Raw genomic sequence first — 16,544 nt, 5'->3', positions numbered from 1 at the left:
TAATTTCCCTCAAAAATTACACTCCACTTTACATCGACCCATTGTGAATTCGCAAATTATCACTATTCCGCGCCTTCCATGTGTGTCGCCTCTCCACACACAAACAACAGTGCGTTGTGCAGTGGTAAGAGAATGAAAAAAGTAAAAAACAAACTGCCCTCGCCACCCTCCAGGCGGTGTATTATCACAAACACAAGCCATGTAATGCATGAGGAAAATATTTGTCAAAACAGGCGCCCACCACTTGTTTAACTTCATCTTAACGCACATTTAGTAAAGATTTCTTAAACCAAATAAAAGCTGTTTTCCCTCACATGTTACCGCTCAATCAGCAAAATTAAAAAAACATTAAACAATTACAAAAACGACCTGCAGGGGAAAAAAGCGACGGAAAAACAATCTGGTGGTCTGAAACAAACCCGGTGCATACATATGAAGTGGTTTCCGGGCGGCTTGCGAATGAGCGTCCCTTTCGAGCCCTTCCCCCAGTGGCCCACGACCAAGCAGCAAGGCTGGCCCGAGGAAGTGGGTGGGGTGAAAAATGAGAATTGTCTCACCCTCCAACGCGACTCAACCACGACGCACCCGCAATACACCGGAGAGAAACCAAAAGAGCAAACAAAAAAGAATTACAGGTTTCCATTTAAATAGAGGATAATAGAAGGAGCTGCACCATCGGACGCAATCCTTCCATAAGCTGTTCAATACATCAAGGTACATCGCGCACACAGTGTTATTGTGTGGAACACACCAGGCATGACCACTGCAAAAATTATTTACTAAGCTGAAGGGCCAACCACTCAGGATTGAGAACGTCGTTCAACGAGCAGACTTCAGGAAAGGGAATTGTTTTTGCCTTCCGATCGGCGTCGTATATTTTTACAGTGGCATTCTGCACAAAATCCCTGGTCTCATTCATGACTTCAGGAGAATAACGCAGCCAGTCCACCCACGTTGTGCGGTTCAGCAGTGTAGGCATTTTGTCCCACAAGTAAGGGGGCCCAGGAAAGTGGTACAACGCCGGGGACCCAAAGGCCCCGGAACGCGGTGTGAGAAAAAAGGAGTTGTTGTAGTCAAGACTCAGAAGTCCATATCGTATGCGGAAATCGGCAGTCACATTCGTGTCCCGGGTCACGCTCCACACATGCAAAAGCGACCAGATGCTCTGGTCACACCACCATTTATCACTCGTCGCCAGAAGGCTCACATATGCTTTGTATGCCTCTCGAAATGCCCACACACGCCCCACCATTCCTCCACCAGCAAGGTATCGGTACCCCGACGCCAGAAAACGCACCATGCGCTGATCCGCAGAGGACTTGGCGGCCTCCCATATACGTTCGTAGTACCAAATGCATTTCGCAAAGATTTCTGGAGAACCCCATGGAACCATGAGTTCCATCTGTGGCGCATAACAGACCGGGTCACTCTCAAACAACAAGGGGGCTGTTGCCTCACCTAGATGCACCGCCGTGGCGTTGAAGGCGTCTGCGGTGGGCGCTGTTGTTGCCACAAAGTCCTCCACGGCCTGCTTTATCCCAAGGGGTCCGGTGAACATCGTGTCGCCACCATCGAACACCACCACCACGTCCTCATCGCGCAGTTCCTCGTCAGTTATGCAGTCCAGCAGCAACGACGGGCGGGATGTGTGTGTGTAATTTGCCCCCATGCCAATCGTTGTTACAGACACGCGGGAGAGAATGGAGCTCACCTGCATCCTGCACCAGCCGGGAGAGTAGCCCGTCTGAACAACAATAAGAGCAACCCTTGGCTCCCGCGTTGGAGAGGGTGCAGAGTCCCTGCAGTACACAGAGATGGAGGGAACCTGCCACACATTTGTGTCTATTGCCAATGAAACAAAATTAAGTAGCATCACAAACACAACAGCAGTCCAGAGCAGCACCTGGCAGTAGTGCTTGTTCAATGCTCTGAGAAGCGCGGCGAGAGATGCGTAAGAGCGCATTGTGGATATTGGGAGCTGGGAAGTGGTGAAAAGTTCTTCTACAAAAGTAACGAAAGCAGCATGGGATAAAAGACACATCGATTATGGGAGTGGCAGCAACAGTATGCGGTGCCCATTGTCAGCCTCCACACAAACAGTTATAACAGACATGGCGTGGGTAGGTTTGGCGCCACCAGCACCGCCCCGTGGCAATCACGTCCTCAGGCAGTGTCTACAAAGTAAACTGTGTACGTCCGTGTGTGTGCTCCCCGTTGAGGCCTACGGGGTTGACACGCCCACACCCCGTGCTGCAATTCCGCCGGTAGATACGTAGGGAAACACAAACACAACTGGACGACAAAAAACCCACGCCACCACAGCAGCGGGTCTCCAAAAACTATCTCACGAGTTCAAATGACATGTACACACTGCCACCAAAAGCAGATGTTCCGGAATCCCCATCGCCCCCGCATCGGAGCGCAAACAAATGGTGCCACTTAAAACAACATTAAAAAAGCTCGTGAAGACACCACCATCTGCAGAGAGCGCCGCTGTGCCATGGTTCGACACGTGCGTCGTCAACACACCATCTCATGAGCAAAAGAGGACGGAGAGAGAAACTTTTCAATGCCGCAGACCCAGCACCACAGAAAAGGTAAAAAAAGTACGCCCTTTTGCGGCAGAAAACCCGATGCGAGGCATTTCTCTTTTCACACCCTAATTATAGCTGCACACAGTGAAAGCTGCCACAAATTTAAACAAAAAAATAGGACTGCAAATAGGGACTGACAAGAACAATGCATGGCCGTAAGAGTCTTCTCTTCAAGTATACTCACACTGCTACGTGGGAAATGCGGCAAACTCCCTGCCATTCACACACACGCATCCCCTGCACTTATGCTCCACCGCGCAAAAATACAACTCCAAAAAGCGCAAAATATAAAAAACATATACAAACCACAAGGCAGTCCACAGCAGCAAACTGTGTGTCTCTGTGCAACAAAAGTGATGACAAAAGGTGTTTGAGCACATTAAAAACAATAATAATAAAACACGCGTAGCACATATATATATATGGCACAGCCAATTCCTGCTTCGAGCACCACGCCAATGGCATCGTGAAATGCGTATGTGGAAGCACCGCTACTCAAAGCACAGCAATGTCCTGCCGTGCAAAATAGAGGTCGTTTGCCAAGGACGTTGCTTTCCATAGCCGGCCGACATTTTGTCCATGATGTAAAAAAGCAATAAAAATACTCATGAGATAAAGATTCATAAAGTATGGGCCGTAGCAAACCTCGGTCGTGTGTTTCGGTGTATGCCCTTTTTGCCATTTTGGTGTGGGTAAAACTTTTGTTGGCTGCAGAGTAACATTAAAGGGGCTTTTGACAACCCCCAAACGGTTCATCAGCCCTGCCGGGAGCCTCGGTGGGCATGGCGAGGGTTGCCGGGAATACTTTTTGGTCGGCTCATCTGAAAAGTAGACATAACATTGGGTCTGTGCTCATTTCTGAGCTTGGCTGCAAGTGCAACAGTAAACGTATGCGCCGCATCAATCACTCCAAACGCCTTTGCAAGCCGCTGCTGGGCGTCATTATTACTGTTTGGCGGCTCTTTCAGACCTTGCGCCGCCTCTGGCTTCGGGAGTCTCTCAATCACCCAAAAAAGAAACCGACATCCATGCTGCGCCTGCCAACAAAAAATAAGCTCACGCACATCCTGGATGCGGCAGGAGGATAATCCAGTAAGAAATGCACAGCAACGTTGCAAGAGTCACTCTGCTAGACGGCAAAAAGCTCTTCCAAAGCCCGCTTCATTGCACCGTCGCGCGATGCGTCTGCAACTGCGCCCCAATGAAAGCTACAATCCTGTCTGGGTGGCGCAGGGCACTTCATCAAACGATGGGTAGAACCACAATGCCTCAAAAGGGAACTCCTCGCACGGAGAAAACGTAACGCGGCACGTGACGTTGCTTGAGTAATAAATTAATAAAGCGCCTTCTGCCCTTCCGCTACAAGGGCGTCTGATGGCACACCTTCTACCCATGCATGGTTACGTGGATCCTTCGCAAAAGCTGGTTTTGCGGATCAAGTGTTCCGCATGCCTTGAAATTTGCCACGGCACTCAGCAATATATGTTTCTCTAACTGCCTCCAAAGAGGCCCAAAGTGTTAGACACAATACGCTGGGCTGCTTCCCTTTTAGAGGAGCCCCAGAAAATGGTACCCGAGCGCCTAGAAGAATGTGTGGCATCGCTCCCAACGACCATGCGTCGCACTTGACGTCATGGAGTTTGCTCTGGTCGCCGTAGTAACCCACATTGACTTTCTCGATTCCAATGTAAATCGGTGATCCTCGGGCATTCCAGTAATGTAATTTCGTTGTCGATACCATATAGGTGCCGTATACGTCCAAAACGCATGGCATATCTATACTTGTAGACATCTTCTTCTGGCAAAGAAAGATATTCTCCTGCTTTAGGTCATGGTGTATTTAACCAATGGAGCAGACGTGAGCAGAAGTGAGCAAAAGCAAAAAGAATTTTTCGGGCTCTTTTGTTGGTAGTTATTTCCCCGCATTGCGAAAATATCGCAGTGCTGTCCAGAACCATCCAGTCATACAGAAGTTCCAGAACGCGCTAGAGGTGTCTTTGTGTGTCAAATTATTCGAAAGTCAAATGACACGCGTGGGTCTCCAATCGCCAGCACGTCGCGCAACTCACAAAGGACAGAATTTATGTCATTTGGCCCACAACGGCAAATGTCCGCCGCTTTGACGGGAAAATCTTTTGTGTATGATACGATGAAAGCAGCAATAGACCAGTTCTTGCAACCCCTTCCAACACAACTAAAGGCATACAGAAAAACACAGTAAGGGGAAACGGTTTGAAGTGAGGCACACAATACCAAGAGGAAAACAGCACTGTGTGAAGAAGCACGTAGTCACACGGCTCCCAATGAAAAAAAAAGTGTTTAGCTAAATTATTCCGACTTTTTAGGACATGTGACTTCCGGCACCCCTCACACAGCAAGAGAAGGTGTCCGAGGCACGTCAGAGTGTCGCATACCTCATTTTGCGTGAAGCACACACCCATCATTGGCAGCAACCGTTCTTCCTTGTTTGTGTCATTAAATCCCGTCAAAATACGACACGTTCACCCCCCATGACAAAAAAAAAGAAAAAAAGCGAAGGGGAAAAAAGTAACGTCCGCGTCAAAGCTTCTCATTCCCCAAGGGTAAATGTTGAATGGTGTCCGCGAAAGTGCTGGTGATAAGATTCAGACTGTTGAGATAAAGGCGTCCGTCTTGCCAAGAAATTCATGGCGTTGCAAATTAATGTAATGAAGGCACCAAGTTCGGTTTTTAGTCACGGAGGTTAATAGAAAAAGTCCAATAGTGACGCTTCCATCACTCACATGTCACCAATCAGAAACACACACTAAGACACACACTAAGAGTAAATAGCAAAAAAACGATAACCAATAGGCAATGCATCGTCTGTTGTGTCTCTCCGAAAAAGACAAATAGTACACGTGATAGCGTGCAGCATGATTCGTCCACTAAAATGGAAAAAAGTGATTCGTCTTACTTGTGCAGTTTATAACCATTTGCCCTGTGCATAAACGCCGGCATTGGTGTGGCTCGCTGCTGAAGCTCCTCCGGAATGCGTATTCCCTCTCCAAGAGCAGGAAGTTCACGTGAGTGCATGCCCTTCACATAAGGCACCACATAAGTCCCCAGCCATGACCACAACAACATAAATGCAAGAAAAAATTTCCACGGAAACGACTGAAGTTGCTTTATACGTGCACGCCACGGCAGCGTTCGGTTATTTTCCACACGCTGACGGTCGCGATAAAGAGCCTCGGCCAGGTCAAAGCGTCCCTTCCCCAACTTGGTACTACTCATCGCGTGGTGTGTCGCACGCCGTGGCTGTCGGCGCTTCACATATTTACTTTGACAAAGTGTCACGGACAATGCGGAGCGCAACATCCTTTTACTACCTTCCTCCCCCTTTATCCTTATGCATAATGCATTATATCAAAATACAAACACAGTAACAACAACAAAGTAGTGCAGGTGGGCTAAAAAAGAATAAATTCCTCCACAGAGGGGAGAGAAACACAGACACACATAAGTGTACCGTTTATTTACTCCAAATTGCCTGAGAAATAGAACAGATGGCTGATTATCCCTGCAAGAAGGGCAGGAAAAAAATGTTTTAACGGACCAATAAACTCCGTTCAAAAAGGTGCGGCAAGAATTCATCTACCACATGTGGGCACCGTAACTCCTACATTCATTGATTTCTTGCAACGCAATGGGAATATTTGTTGACGCATCGCGGCATGCCAACTAAAAACCACTTCGCAAATTTTCCATTTTTCTCAATCCATGCACTGCCTTCACTGGAGAATCGATTGCACTCCTCCGAAGATCATTCGTTTAGAAAATGCCGCAGACTTCCTTCTGCAAGACAAGAAAACCCTAGCTACAGATGCACCAGCTGCATCTCCGTGTGTCGAATATCTGGTACCACGCGTATCATCGCACTGCCCTCACCTAGTCAATTACTCTAGCCCAACGCTTCCTGCCGCATCTCTATAATTCTCCCACGGCGGCATTTCAGATGGATGATGACGTCTTCCAATTCTGTTTATTCGGTTGTTGGAAAATGCATTTATCTTGGAGAAGCGCACCCAGCTCCTGGAAGCTTTGCAGCTTTACCCAAACATCGTCAATTTTCTCATGCTACGCCACGCGTTCCTGTCAGACCCGTATCATAATTTATTTATTTATTTTTTATTTATTTATTTATTTATTTATTTTGTTGTTTTCGGGAGCTTGTGAAGAAATTGCTGGCAGGGCAAGATAACTATCTAATTTAATATGTATCCTGATAAAGCGAACTATTTAAGACTTTTTTCCTATTTTATGGACTTTTGGTTAACCGCGGTGAAAGGACTAATGGAACTGTTAACGTATAGATAATTTATAATCTTTTTCTTTTTTTTCTTTTTACACCCGTGCCTGATTCCTGCAAGTTGCTTGAAAGAAATGACAATGTTTCCCTTTACTAGGTAACGCGGTGGACCGACACTGGCACCTGAATATCAGACTTGGTACGCAACCATGGCGATATTCAGGTGCCGCTCGCCTTTGTTGATGAAAACGGGCCGTCGGATGCAACGTTAACCGCTGCCGCCTCCACGACAGGATTACGCTTGTTTTCGAGATCTACCACCAGACACTGTGGGGATTCGAGCCTTACAGGACATATTGCGAATCTCCGGGCGCCTCAATTACCCAATTATGAGAAACAATTTATCTTGTCCATCGTGTGGGTGTGGCCCGGGAGTTGGGGCACCAACAAGGGCTCCTCATTGCTGAAAGGGAGCGATTGAGCAATGACTACGCCTACGCCGCCGTGGACGTGCAGAATCAAAGCGTTCAGCTTAATTCGCAGGCGGAAGAGGCGCATAACAACCTATCGGTATGCGAATCTGACATTGTGGTCGCCGGCAGCCTTCTTGCAGAACGAGAATGCGCGCTCGCCGGACGCGAACAGCGGTTGGAGGCAACCCGCGCCCAGCTAGAGGAACGAGAGGCACGCGTTGGCGCTAAAGAGGCGTAGCAACCCGCGTGGGATGCGGAGACGGCGAGCCGGGAAGAAGTCTCCACCTCTCGGAGAAGTCCCGACAGATGGACCTGTCGCGCGTCACAATAAGACCGAAGACGGCGTTACAACACAACCAGAGCAGACGCGTCGCTTAACGGCTGTGGGCGCGTCGTCACGCACGGCCCAACAAAGGCCGGCGCGAGAGACGGTAGGCTATTCCCCAGTCGTCTCAGGGAAATTTGTTTTGACCACATTTCTGTCCCTTGATGCCTTTGCCTTCCTGCACATCCCTCTTGGAAGCCCATTCTGGTCAAGAAGAAGAGCAACTGAGTTTCTGCGCATTCGACGTCACCACTCGGCCCTTGCGTATATGGGATGAGGGCATTTCCGGAGTCGTTGTTGACCTCCGGGGCGCATACAATTATTGGCAACAGACGGAGGACCAGGTCCAACTTTCCATTGACCTTTTCGTTGCGTGGATCGGTGCGCTGGAAGCGGAGCAGGATCCCACCGACCGTTTCATGGATTTGGACGGGATCTTACTGCGGGCATTCCGGATGCGGCTCATGATGGCATCCGATCCCGGCATCCCGCTCTTCAACATTCGCACCCGTCTTTGCACCGCCGTTTATGAGGCTGACACCTTTGCGAGGGCAACCCAGATTCCCTCGGAACGCCGAGGCGCGCAAATATCGTTGCGATGCCAGTTATTTCATGTTTATGGACACGTAACGTCTAAAAGCAACGTCCGAGACGCAGCTGGAGGAAGTTACTCGCAGTGCGGACGGCCATTAAAAAACGGCAGAGGGACTGCTTGCTGCTTCTCATGAAAGCGGACGACGGCAGCCCCATCCATTCCACCACCTCCCGCTATTCCGCAAAGACTTCGCACCGCGCCGCCGATGCTCCACCCGATATTACAAATTGCCCGACGCAATCATCGAGAAGAGAAATGGAGCTTATTTGCTAACGACGCTCGACTGTGGTACGACGAATCACCGACATCCCCGCTTAGGGTCGGTTATATGAGAAAGGCAAACGAGGTGGCTCGAGAAATGTGCGCGCCGTCAACGTGGGAGCAGAGAATGTCCCTCGCGGGGCAATTCACAACCTTTTGCCGCACGCACGAAAGCACGATGAACGAGAAGAGCTGTGCGGCCTTTTTGATGGCAATCGAAGTGGCGCCATCGACCCGACCGCAGTACGCCAGGATGCTGCGGTCCATGTTGCAAGTGAATGGAACCCCGCTGGACATGATGATTCTGGGGCTAGAAAAGAAATTGCGGCGCGATCGGTGGTGAAGCAGGCGCGTCCCTTGACAAAGGAAGAGATGAATCAATTAATCCGCAGCCGAACCGATTGGAAGGAACGTGTTGTCTTACGACTCGCGTGGATAACGGCGAGTCGTTGGTGCGAGATTGAGGCCTTGACACCCAAAAATTTCACACTGGTGCCGGACGGGAGTCTTAATTTTGGATTGGTCCGTGGCGCCGAAGACGGCGAGGGTGGACCCCCACCGCGCCTCGCGGTTTGTGAAGATACGAGGGCAGGACGCCTTCGACACTATAAAGTTATGCAGGACACTTCAAGAAAACGAAAAGCTCACAAATATTACTAATGCCAAAGTCGAACGAGCTCTGGCTCCTTGGGATGCCACGGCGCATTCCATAAAACGGGGTGCGTTGCGGCACGCTGCTCAAATCGTGGAGACATACAATTTGGACCCACACGTGATCTTGCAGTTGGCGGTGCACGTCGGCCCGTTCGAACTTCCCCAGAATACTGTTCGATATTTGTGGAGGTACATCACAATGCCGACCCAGGTGTCGTCGCTGGTCGCATTGATGTGAAGGGAGACACCGCGGAAGGGCAGGAACTCTGGTTGAGAACGGAGGAGCGTTTTTCCATGATTTTAATCACAACCATGCTGCTACAATAACGAGACGCGCGACAAGGACGCGTCCGGCCACTCCACACGACGAACGAACCATCCCGTTACAGCAGGTCAACGTGCCCGTATTGAATCTAGAGTGGAACAAAAGTCGGTTGCGCCCGGCTACCTTGGAGAGTCTCATGCTAGCATGGGGACTCGTCGGGCGGTCCCCTTTCCCTCCGTCTTCCTCCGGTAAGGCGCGTGAAGGCTCACGGAGGATTCCAACCGCCGGCGCGCGTTTGTTACGAAAAGCAAGAATTATCGAGGACGGTTCGTTCACAGTAACAGGCGGATGGATAATACCTTTCTCGGTTGTGGAGGAGAAAAAAGCCGGTTTACGACGATGGATCGCGTGGCCACGCGACAAGAACAGAGACGACCCTTACGAGGCGAATGTTCCTCTTTTACACATTTCCCATTTTTTGCCACCTGTGATGGCGGAGGCCGCTTCCTGCCTGGATGCGGAGGCATCCTTCATAGTCCTTTTACCGCGGGAGGCTCGGCATCTCTTTTGATGCCGCGTGGAGGACGGCACGCTGGTGGAGCTCACACGGCTCCCAGTGGGACACAAGGCCGGCCCAGAAATTCTCCAGATTATTATTACTTCGGCAATCGCTGGGGTGACGGCGGTGGTTCGCCGCCTCTGGGCCGCACCTCCATCGGTGCGTATCGACGTTTGGATCGACGATATACGCATTGCAGGGTCGAAAAGCGATGTGACATTGTGGGAAGCCCAAGTGCGTCGCAATGCGGACAGTTGTCACGCATCCTTGGAGGAGGAACGCGAATCGGGCGCTACGCATTACACCTTTCTGGGGGTGCAGTTTGGTCAAACTCATCAGGCGGTATCCCTGAGTGACAAGTTTGTCCGCTCTGTACGCGCCATGCCGGCGCTTAATTCTTTAACCATCGCGGAAATGGAGGTTGTGGCGTCACGCTTTTTGTACGCGGCGGCCATTTTGTGCACGCGTTTATGTGCCGCTTCTTTTTCAGCAAGGCAGTGCGACGACGATTATCCGCACTTAACCGGGGAATTGTGATGGAGAAATCCCCGGCGAACCTACCGCCGTCAGCGGTCGGTTTGGGCGAGCGATTGCGACACATGATCAAGAATACAATCGTAAGCGAATCATCAAGCCCACCGAGAAAAGGCATCGGCCGCCATCATCACGGACGCATCGCTCCATGGATGGAGAGCCGTTTTTATTCCAGACTCCGGCGACGTTAAAATTGCCGGAGGAAAATGGAAGAAGAAGTCTTTTCTTATCATGCAGGCCGAGGCACGAGCGGTACGCTTAGCCTTATCGGCCTTTCCCGCCATCTTGCCACCCACCATGGACGCTTGGGTGGACAACACTTCGCTGCAAGGAGCGGCGAATAAGGGAAGCTCAAAATCACACGCCATGACGTGGGAGCTGCAAAGAATATACGAGTTTTTGGACTCTCACGGAATACATGCAACTTTTGCGTACGCACAGTCTTCGGAAAACCCCGCAGACGGCATATCACGCGGTCGTGTGTTTGCACTTCAGGAATTGGCAAAAGGGCGGAACTTGCGAAGAAGAGCGGCGGGGTCTTGTGGTTGGAGGACACCAAAGCCCGCCACTTCGTAAGTAATAATATTTAAATCCTAACTGAGGACAAAGGACCATGCTAATGGTCCACAGAATTCTATATATTGAATGAAAAGAAAACATTGAAGCAATTAACTAACTAACCTTTTTCCCTAACTTGTTTGGTTTATATGGATAATTTCGGGAACCGGCCAGCGGCCCAGCCAAATGTTCTTTTTTAAACGCATCCCCTTTCATTCCACTCTTGCGACAAAGTCCCAGTAAGCGCTCTTTTTTACCGGGATAACTCGTCTAGTAAAAGTCCCACCTTTCGCTCCCGTTCCAATGCGTTGATCTCTTTCAACATTAAGGGCACGTTGCAATTCCTGTCTGTATGTCCCGTGGTATTCTCGTCTCCGTTCCATATCCTTCTTCGCCTATCCCGCCTCGTCGCCAAAGCGCTGCCGAATTATGTCGCCTGCTGGAGACCCTTGAGCTGGGCAGAGAGGGCCCAGTCCCTTTCCGCCCACGTACTTGTCCCCCGATTGCACTCTTCTTGAAACTTCCTCCGTTATCTCTTCAGTTCTTCTGCTGCGCGGCGAATTTCCTCTCATTTCTTTTTTTGGTGTATTCCCTCCCTTAAACAGCGGTGGTCGATCATGGCACATTCCTTCCCAGCGCAAAACTCTCCATTTGCTACAGAAAAACGTGAATTATTATTATTATTATTATTATTATTATTATTATTATTATTATTATTATTATTGAGTCTCGTCTAAAAGTTCTGCTGTCCGTTTGGTCTTTTCGCAATCATTAGGGCTTTGCTGTTTCAAAGAGGTCCCGTTTCTGACGCTCACCTCGTTCGAAATCTTGCAAGCAACTTTTAAACATTTGCACGTGCTCTCTAAGCCTTTCCTTTTTTTTTCCTACTCCTACCAGCGCGTCTAGCTATACAATGCCATCTGAGTGCCGAAGAGGTGGTCGAGCAACGACAAAAGTTTCCTGCTATGAAGCAACTGCCATTGAGAGAACTTTCCGATGCGGAGGTCCTGTTCAATGCCCAGCCGTTGACGCACAGCCAAGGTGCCCGGACATTCTAGAAGCAGATGGTGCAAGGTTTCCTGCGGGCCGATTGGCGTGCTTGTGGAAGCTGGCTGATCCTGCGGCAGCAGAGATCGCCTCCTGGCACTGCTGTTCCGATGCCGTGTGGCGTCTGGGTTGTGTGCGCAGCGAATTCTGTGCTGTGCGGTGCTTCTCCGTGTGGGGAAAACCATGTCACAGAAATCACATTTGAGCTCGGAAAGCGGTGGGGGATGTTCCGGATGGAATGACCGACAGTGACTGACGAGACCCGAGAATCCCGTCAATGTAGAATCACAGTGCGGACATTTCTCCTTCCGACGGCGTGTGAGGGTCCGTCTCCTTGCTGGAGAGACGTCTTCCTCCCTTGCCGACGGGAAACAGTGTCCGTCCCCGGTGCAGTTGGATCGTTGTTAGAGCGCATATATGCAGACTGTTCCGGTGAGATGTCGCAGAATCGGCATTGGTTTGTGCAATCTCTCACGGCCCAGTATAGTCGGCCCCAGAGCTCAGATTCCCCGCACCTTGCCCTTGCGAGGTAAACCAGTTCCTGACGGTGTAGAACTTCCTGAGTGATTAGGTCCTTACCGCTGAGATCTGATGGCCTTGTGCCGCAAAGCAAGTAGCGATAAGTGTCTTGACGAATGGTACTACGCCACTTGTTGGTGAGCTGGGTAGTAAAACATGTCAGCAGATCCGTATGCCATAAAGGTGCGATTCCATGCTCCGTGTATTGTCCAGTTTCCATAGTCTGCGTCGCATACTGATCTGCAAGCTCGTTAGCATGTACTCCGCAATGTCCGTAACAAAACTGCAGGTGCACGGACCAGCCGGCACACGTCAGTGTCAAGAGACGCTGCCAGATCTGATCCTCCGTCCAGTCTGTCTGACTGAGCGGGCCCTTGTTTAGAGCCGCTAGAAGAGACTGACTGTCCGTAACCACAAGCAGGGTTTTACGCCTGTAGCGGATACGAGGAATCATCAGCTTCTCTAGGGCTAGAAGCAGCGCACGGGATTCCGTCCTGTAGCTGCATGGGCGTGCACCGCAGTTTATGCTGGCCTTCTCTGTTATCTCCGATGAGTTGAGGGATGGAAGCAGTATTCCAACCCCTGCTGACTTGCGAACGTCGACACCGCCATCGGTCGCAAGTATCCACGAACGATGGCTGTGCAGCGCTAGAGCCTCTTCGCTGACTCTGCGCTTTTCCCTTATCAGCTCTTCTTCGTCAGTTATTGAGTGGTCTATCGGAAGTTCCACACCGATGGTGACCCGGTGTGCGGAGGCCGCAAACCAGGGAGGAATGGAGCTGCGAAAGAACCGCTCTTCGCGTGGTGAGCTCTCGGTGATGCCATAGTCCTTTGTGTATGCGTCTACGAAGGCATATAGCTCGTCCCGAGATAATGGCGAGATGCGGAAACCGGCGCGAGGCGGTGGCTCAGGCGGGGGTCTCCGCATCCAGTCCGTCTGACATGCGCGTGTGTTCTCAAATATGGAGAGCCGCGCGCGCAGGCAAAGGACGTGAAGCGGCGGCATATTAGCCTCCAGTAGCGCGGATTCCGGGTCGACAGTGCTCGGAACTCCGCTGACAATGCGTGCTAGGGTTGCGTACGTCTTCTGCATCTCATTCTTCGCTGAATCCGTCGCTACTGCCCATATGAGCTCGCTGCCATAGCGTAATTTGGAAGCTCCGTATCCAATGACGAACGTGCGTAGGTCATGTGGAGATGGTCCCGCCTCTTTGTGCGCTATGCAGCGTAGCTGCGATATCCGTTGCGAAGTGGCAGCGCATTGCTTGGTGGCCGACACATTTAGCGTCAGTCGTGGATCGAGATCCATGCCGAAAAGCTTCGTAGTTCGCGATGCCCCCATGGTCATGACTGGGATTTGACATCCAGCCACTACCAGGGGCCACCTTCCTTCACGATCATAATCTGACTCCGTGTGCGTGGATAGTGTGAACCAAGCAGCTTCACACATTGACGGGTTAATGGCCAGGCCATTTTTCTGACTCCACGCATGCAGCTTTTTGAGAACCATGTTGGCAGTGGGAATGGCGTCTTCCCGGGACTGCCCCTTAACGATAATAGAGAGGTCGTCCGCATACATGTCTGCTGTGACACCCGCAAAGCTGTTCAGCAGATTGAGAAGTGGGTGTACGTAAAGGGAGAACAAATACGGTCCCAGCACGGACCCCTGAGGAACTCCTCGCAGCATGGGACGCCGATCGCTGTGTCTGTGGCCAACTCGTGTCTTCGCGTAGCGACCACATAGAAAGTTTCTAAGCCACCTTCTACAATTCACCCCCGGAATATTAGCCAGCAAGCGACTGAGGACTCGATGATCTATGGAGTCAAAGGCCTTGCTGAAATCAACCAACACCAGCAGGGTCCGATGGGGTCTGTAGTGGAGTTGATTGCCAATACCGCTCTTCTTGGGAAGGCTCACTTGGAAATAGTGATTTCTATTATGCTCCACTTCGTGTATCAGGTGTGCCAGCTGCATCGTCGTATTACGCATACTACGATATGCATACTGGTGGGGGTATGGCGTCCACACCCAAAGCAATCCCTTCAGTACCATTTTCTCAGCAACCTTACTCACAATGGAAGTAAGGCTGATGGGTCGATATGACTCAAGCAGTTCCGGCGACTTACCGGGTTTTAAGAGTGGAACGATGGTGGCGCGTCTCCACTCAGCCGGAATCGTACCGGTCGTCCAGCTGTGGTTAATGCGGCGAAGAAGGAATCGAAGGCCCTTTGACGAAATATGTCGCAGTGCCTCACTGTAGACTTCATCCGGTCCGGGGGCCTTGCCATACGGCGTATTACGTAGCGCAGCAAGCAGTTCCGTACGATTAAAAGGTGCATCAAGAGGGGAGTGACAAAACCCCTGATGCAAATGTAGAGATCAACTCGTTGCTGTTCTGTGGTCCAAAAATAGAAGAAGCATTAATGTTCAAAGATGCACTCTGTCTGTTGATGCCTTTGGAAAACCTAACTGCCCTGTGAGAGGGGTGAAATGGAAGAAAGATGCGATTGAGAGCATTCGCTGCTCTCATTGCTGTTTTATAAGTGTGTTGGCCACCTCCCAATAAAATTGATGTGGGAGATGGAAGTGATGCCTTTTTTCGTCCGGAAATGTATTTCCATGCGAGTGGCTCGCCTGGATTTAACTTGCTGATGCGGCGTGGATACGTGTTGCGCAAGCGCTCTCGGAGTAGGAGGAAGAATTGACTCCTTGTCCGTTGCATTTCTGCCTCACGGTCGGGCGTCGGTAACTGTAGATAGCGGGCCTTGCTGTCCGTGGCAATCCGCTCTGCCTCCATGAGAGTGTCGTCCCAAAGCCTGGGACCGTCCTTGTGCATGCCGCGGGGGCAATGTCGTCGATACGAAGTTATAAGCGCTCTCGTGAAAGCTTTGATGCCGGTGGACTGCTTTTTATAGTCATATGCCGGAAGTTGTGCGTCGAAGTCCTTGATGAATAAATCCCACTTGCACTTCCCCCAACTGTAGAAAAACTTAGGTGCCGAAGGGGGTGCCGAAGGTATGGTATCCTTAAATGCCTGATGCAGCGTAAATGTCAGCATATAATGATCACTAAGCGGCGACACGGAAGCTGACCAATCCGACACAGTCAAATGCTTTGACCATGTCAGATCGATACAGGATCGTTTTCTTGTGCCACGGGCATACGTGACCTCACCAGGGGTGTTAACCAAGGTGAGTCCCGCATCCGTGCACAGTTCTAAAAATTCTGCAGCAACCTCGCTTGGAGAAGTCTCCAAGAATGGCTCCCACTGTGGGTGATGCATGTTGAAATCCCCGCACAGCAGGAGCGGCGACGAGGCTGGAAGGCAGTTTACTAACCGCCTGAAGGATTGCGTTACTTGCGGTGGTGGTCTCATATAGGCACCCGCTACAATAAGATCACGGTTTTGGTCCAGAGCAACCTGGACCACCACCACTTCAAGGCTGGTGTCATGCTGGGGGATGGTGAGAGGTATACGCTTGGAGCGGAGAGTTGTACGCACCAGCACCGCCACACCGCCTCCCTTGCCGATGCGCGACTGTGCATGGAGCACATAATCTCCAGTGTGCATGCTGGCGATCTGCTCTGACGACTTCCATGTCTCCTGAATGGCTATTATGTCTGCTCCTTGCGCCATTAATGTTGCGAGTTTTGACGGCGTGAGGCAAGAAACGTTCATCTGGTGTACTGCTATGGGGCCTGGGTTCTGCTCAATGTCTCCGCTTAGCAGTAGCTTTTGTCGTTGCGCGTCACATACGGCACGCAAACGGTATGTATAGCGCTGATAAGCGCCGATGGAATTCAGCAGCGGATAGAAATACCGCTCCGCGGGCAGCCATGTAAATGGCTCCATCCGGTGCCCTTCCGACCCGTTTGTGCGGCGCCTCCT

At 50.8% G+C, this 16,544-nt stretch overlaps 2 protein-coding genes across 2 annotated transcripts, besides 13 other annotated features; both read right to left on the bottom strand.

Annotated features, from left to right (window-relative positions):
* Positions 1-6,757: a sequence feature (areas not merged during assembly with more than two copies in the genome that could not be assigned to a particular haplotype).
* On the bottom strand, positions 773-2,041 carry Tc00.1047053511767.130 (expression site-associated gene (ESAG-like) protein, putative; the record flags this gene model as incomplete). Its single annotated transcript, XM_809719.1, has 1 exon — positions 773-2,041. The coding sequence occupies one exon, from the start codon at positions 2,039-2,041 to the stop codon at positions 773-775; it is 1,269 nt and encodes a 422-aa protein (XP_814812.1).
* Positions 5,526-5,933, bottom strand: Tc00.1047053511767.100 (hypothetical protein, conserved; the record flags this gene model as incomplete). The annotated part of the gene is made up of 1 exon (XM_809718.1): positions 5,526-5,933. One exon carries the CDS (start codon positions 5,931-5,933, stop codon positions 5,526-5,528), a length of 408 nt encoding a protein of 135 aa, XP_814811.1.
* Positions 6,727-6,769: a microsatellite.
* Positions 6,758-6,773: a sequence feature (haploid, non-Esmeraldo-like haplotype).
* Positions 6,774-6,939: a sequence feature (areas merged during assembly that could not be assigned to a particular haplotype. This can correspond to areas where the two haplotypes were merged or to regions with more than two copies in the genome that were merged during assembly.).
* Positions 6,780-11,279: a mobile genetic element.
* Positions 6,940-7,060: a sequence feature (haploid, non-Esmeraldo-like haplotype).
* Positions 7,061-10,745: a sequence feature (areas not merged during assembly with more than two copies in the genome that could not be assigned to a particular haplotype).
* Positions 10,746-11,276: a sequence feature (areas merged during assembly that could not be assigned to a particular haplotype. This can correspond to areas where the two haplotypes were merged or to regions with more than two copies in the genome that were merged during assembly.).
* Positions 11,059-11,270: a mobile genetic element.
* Positions 11,277-12,620: a sequence feature (heterozygous, non-Esmeraldo-like haplotype).
* Positions 11,759-11,812: a microsatellite.
* Positions 11,963-16,544: part of a mobile genetic element that runs on past the window's edge.
* Positions 12,621-16,544: part of a sequence feature (areas not merged during assembly with more than two copies in the genome that could not be assigned to a particular haplotype) that runs on past the window's edge.

This window comes from Trypanosoma cruzi, genomic scaffold (assembly GCF_000209065.1).
Source record: "Trypanosoma cruzi strain CL Brener 1047053517163 genomic scaffold, whole genome shotgun sequence".
NCBI lineage: Eukaryota > Euglenozoa > Kinetoplastea > Trypanosomatida > Trypanosomatidae > Trypanosoma > Trypanosoma cruzi.
Note: the sequence above shows the minus strand (reverse complement) of the source record. Positions and strands in the feature narration are given on the sequence as shown.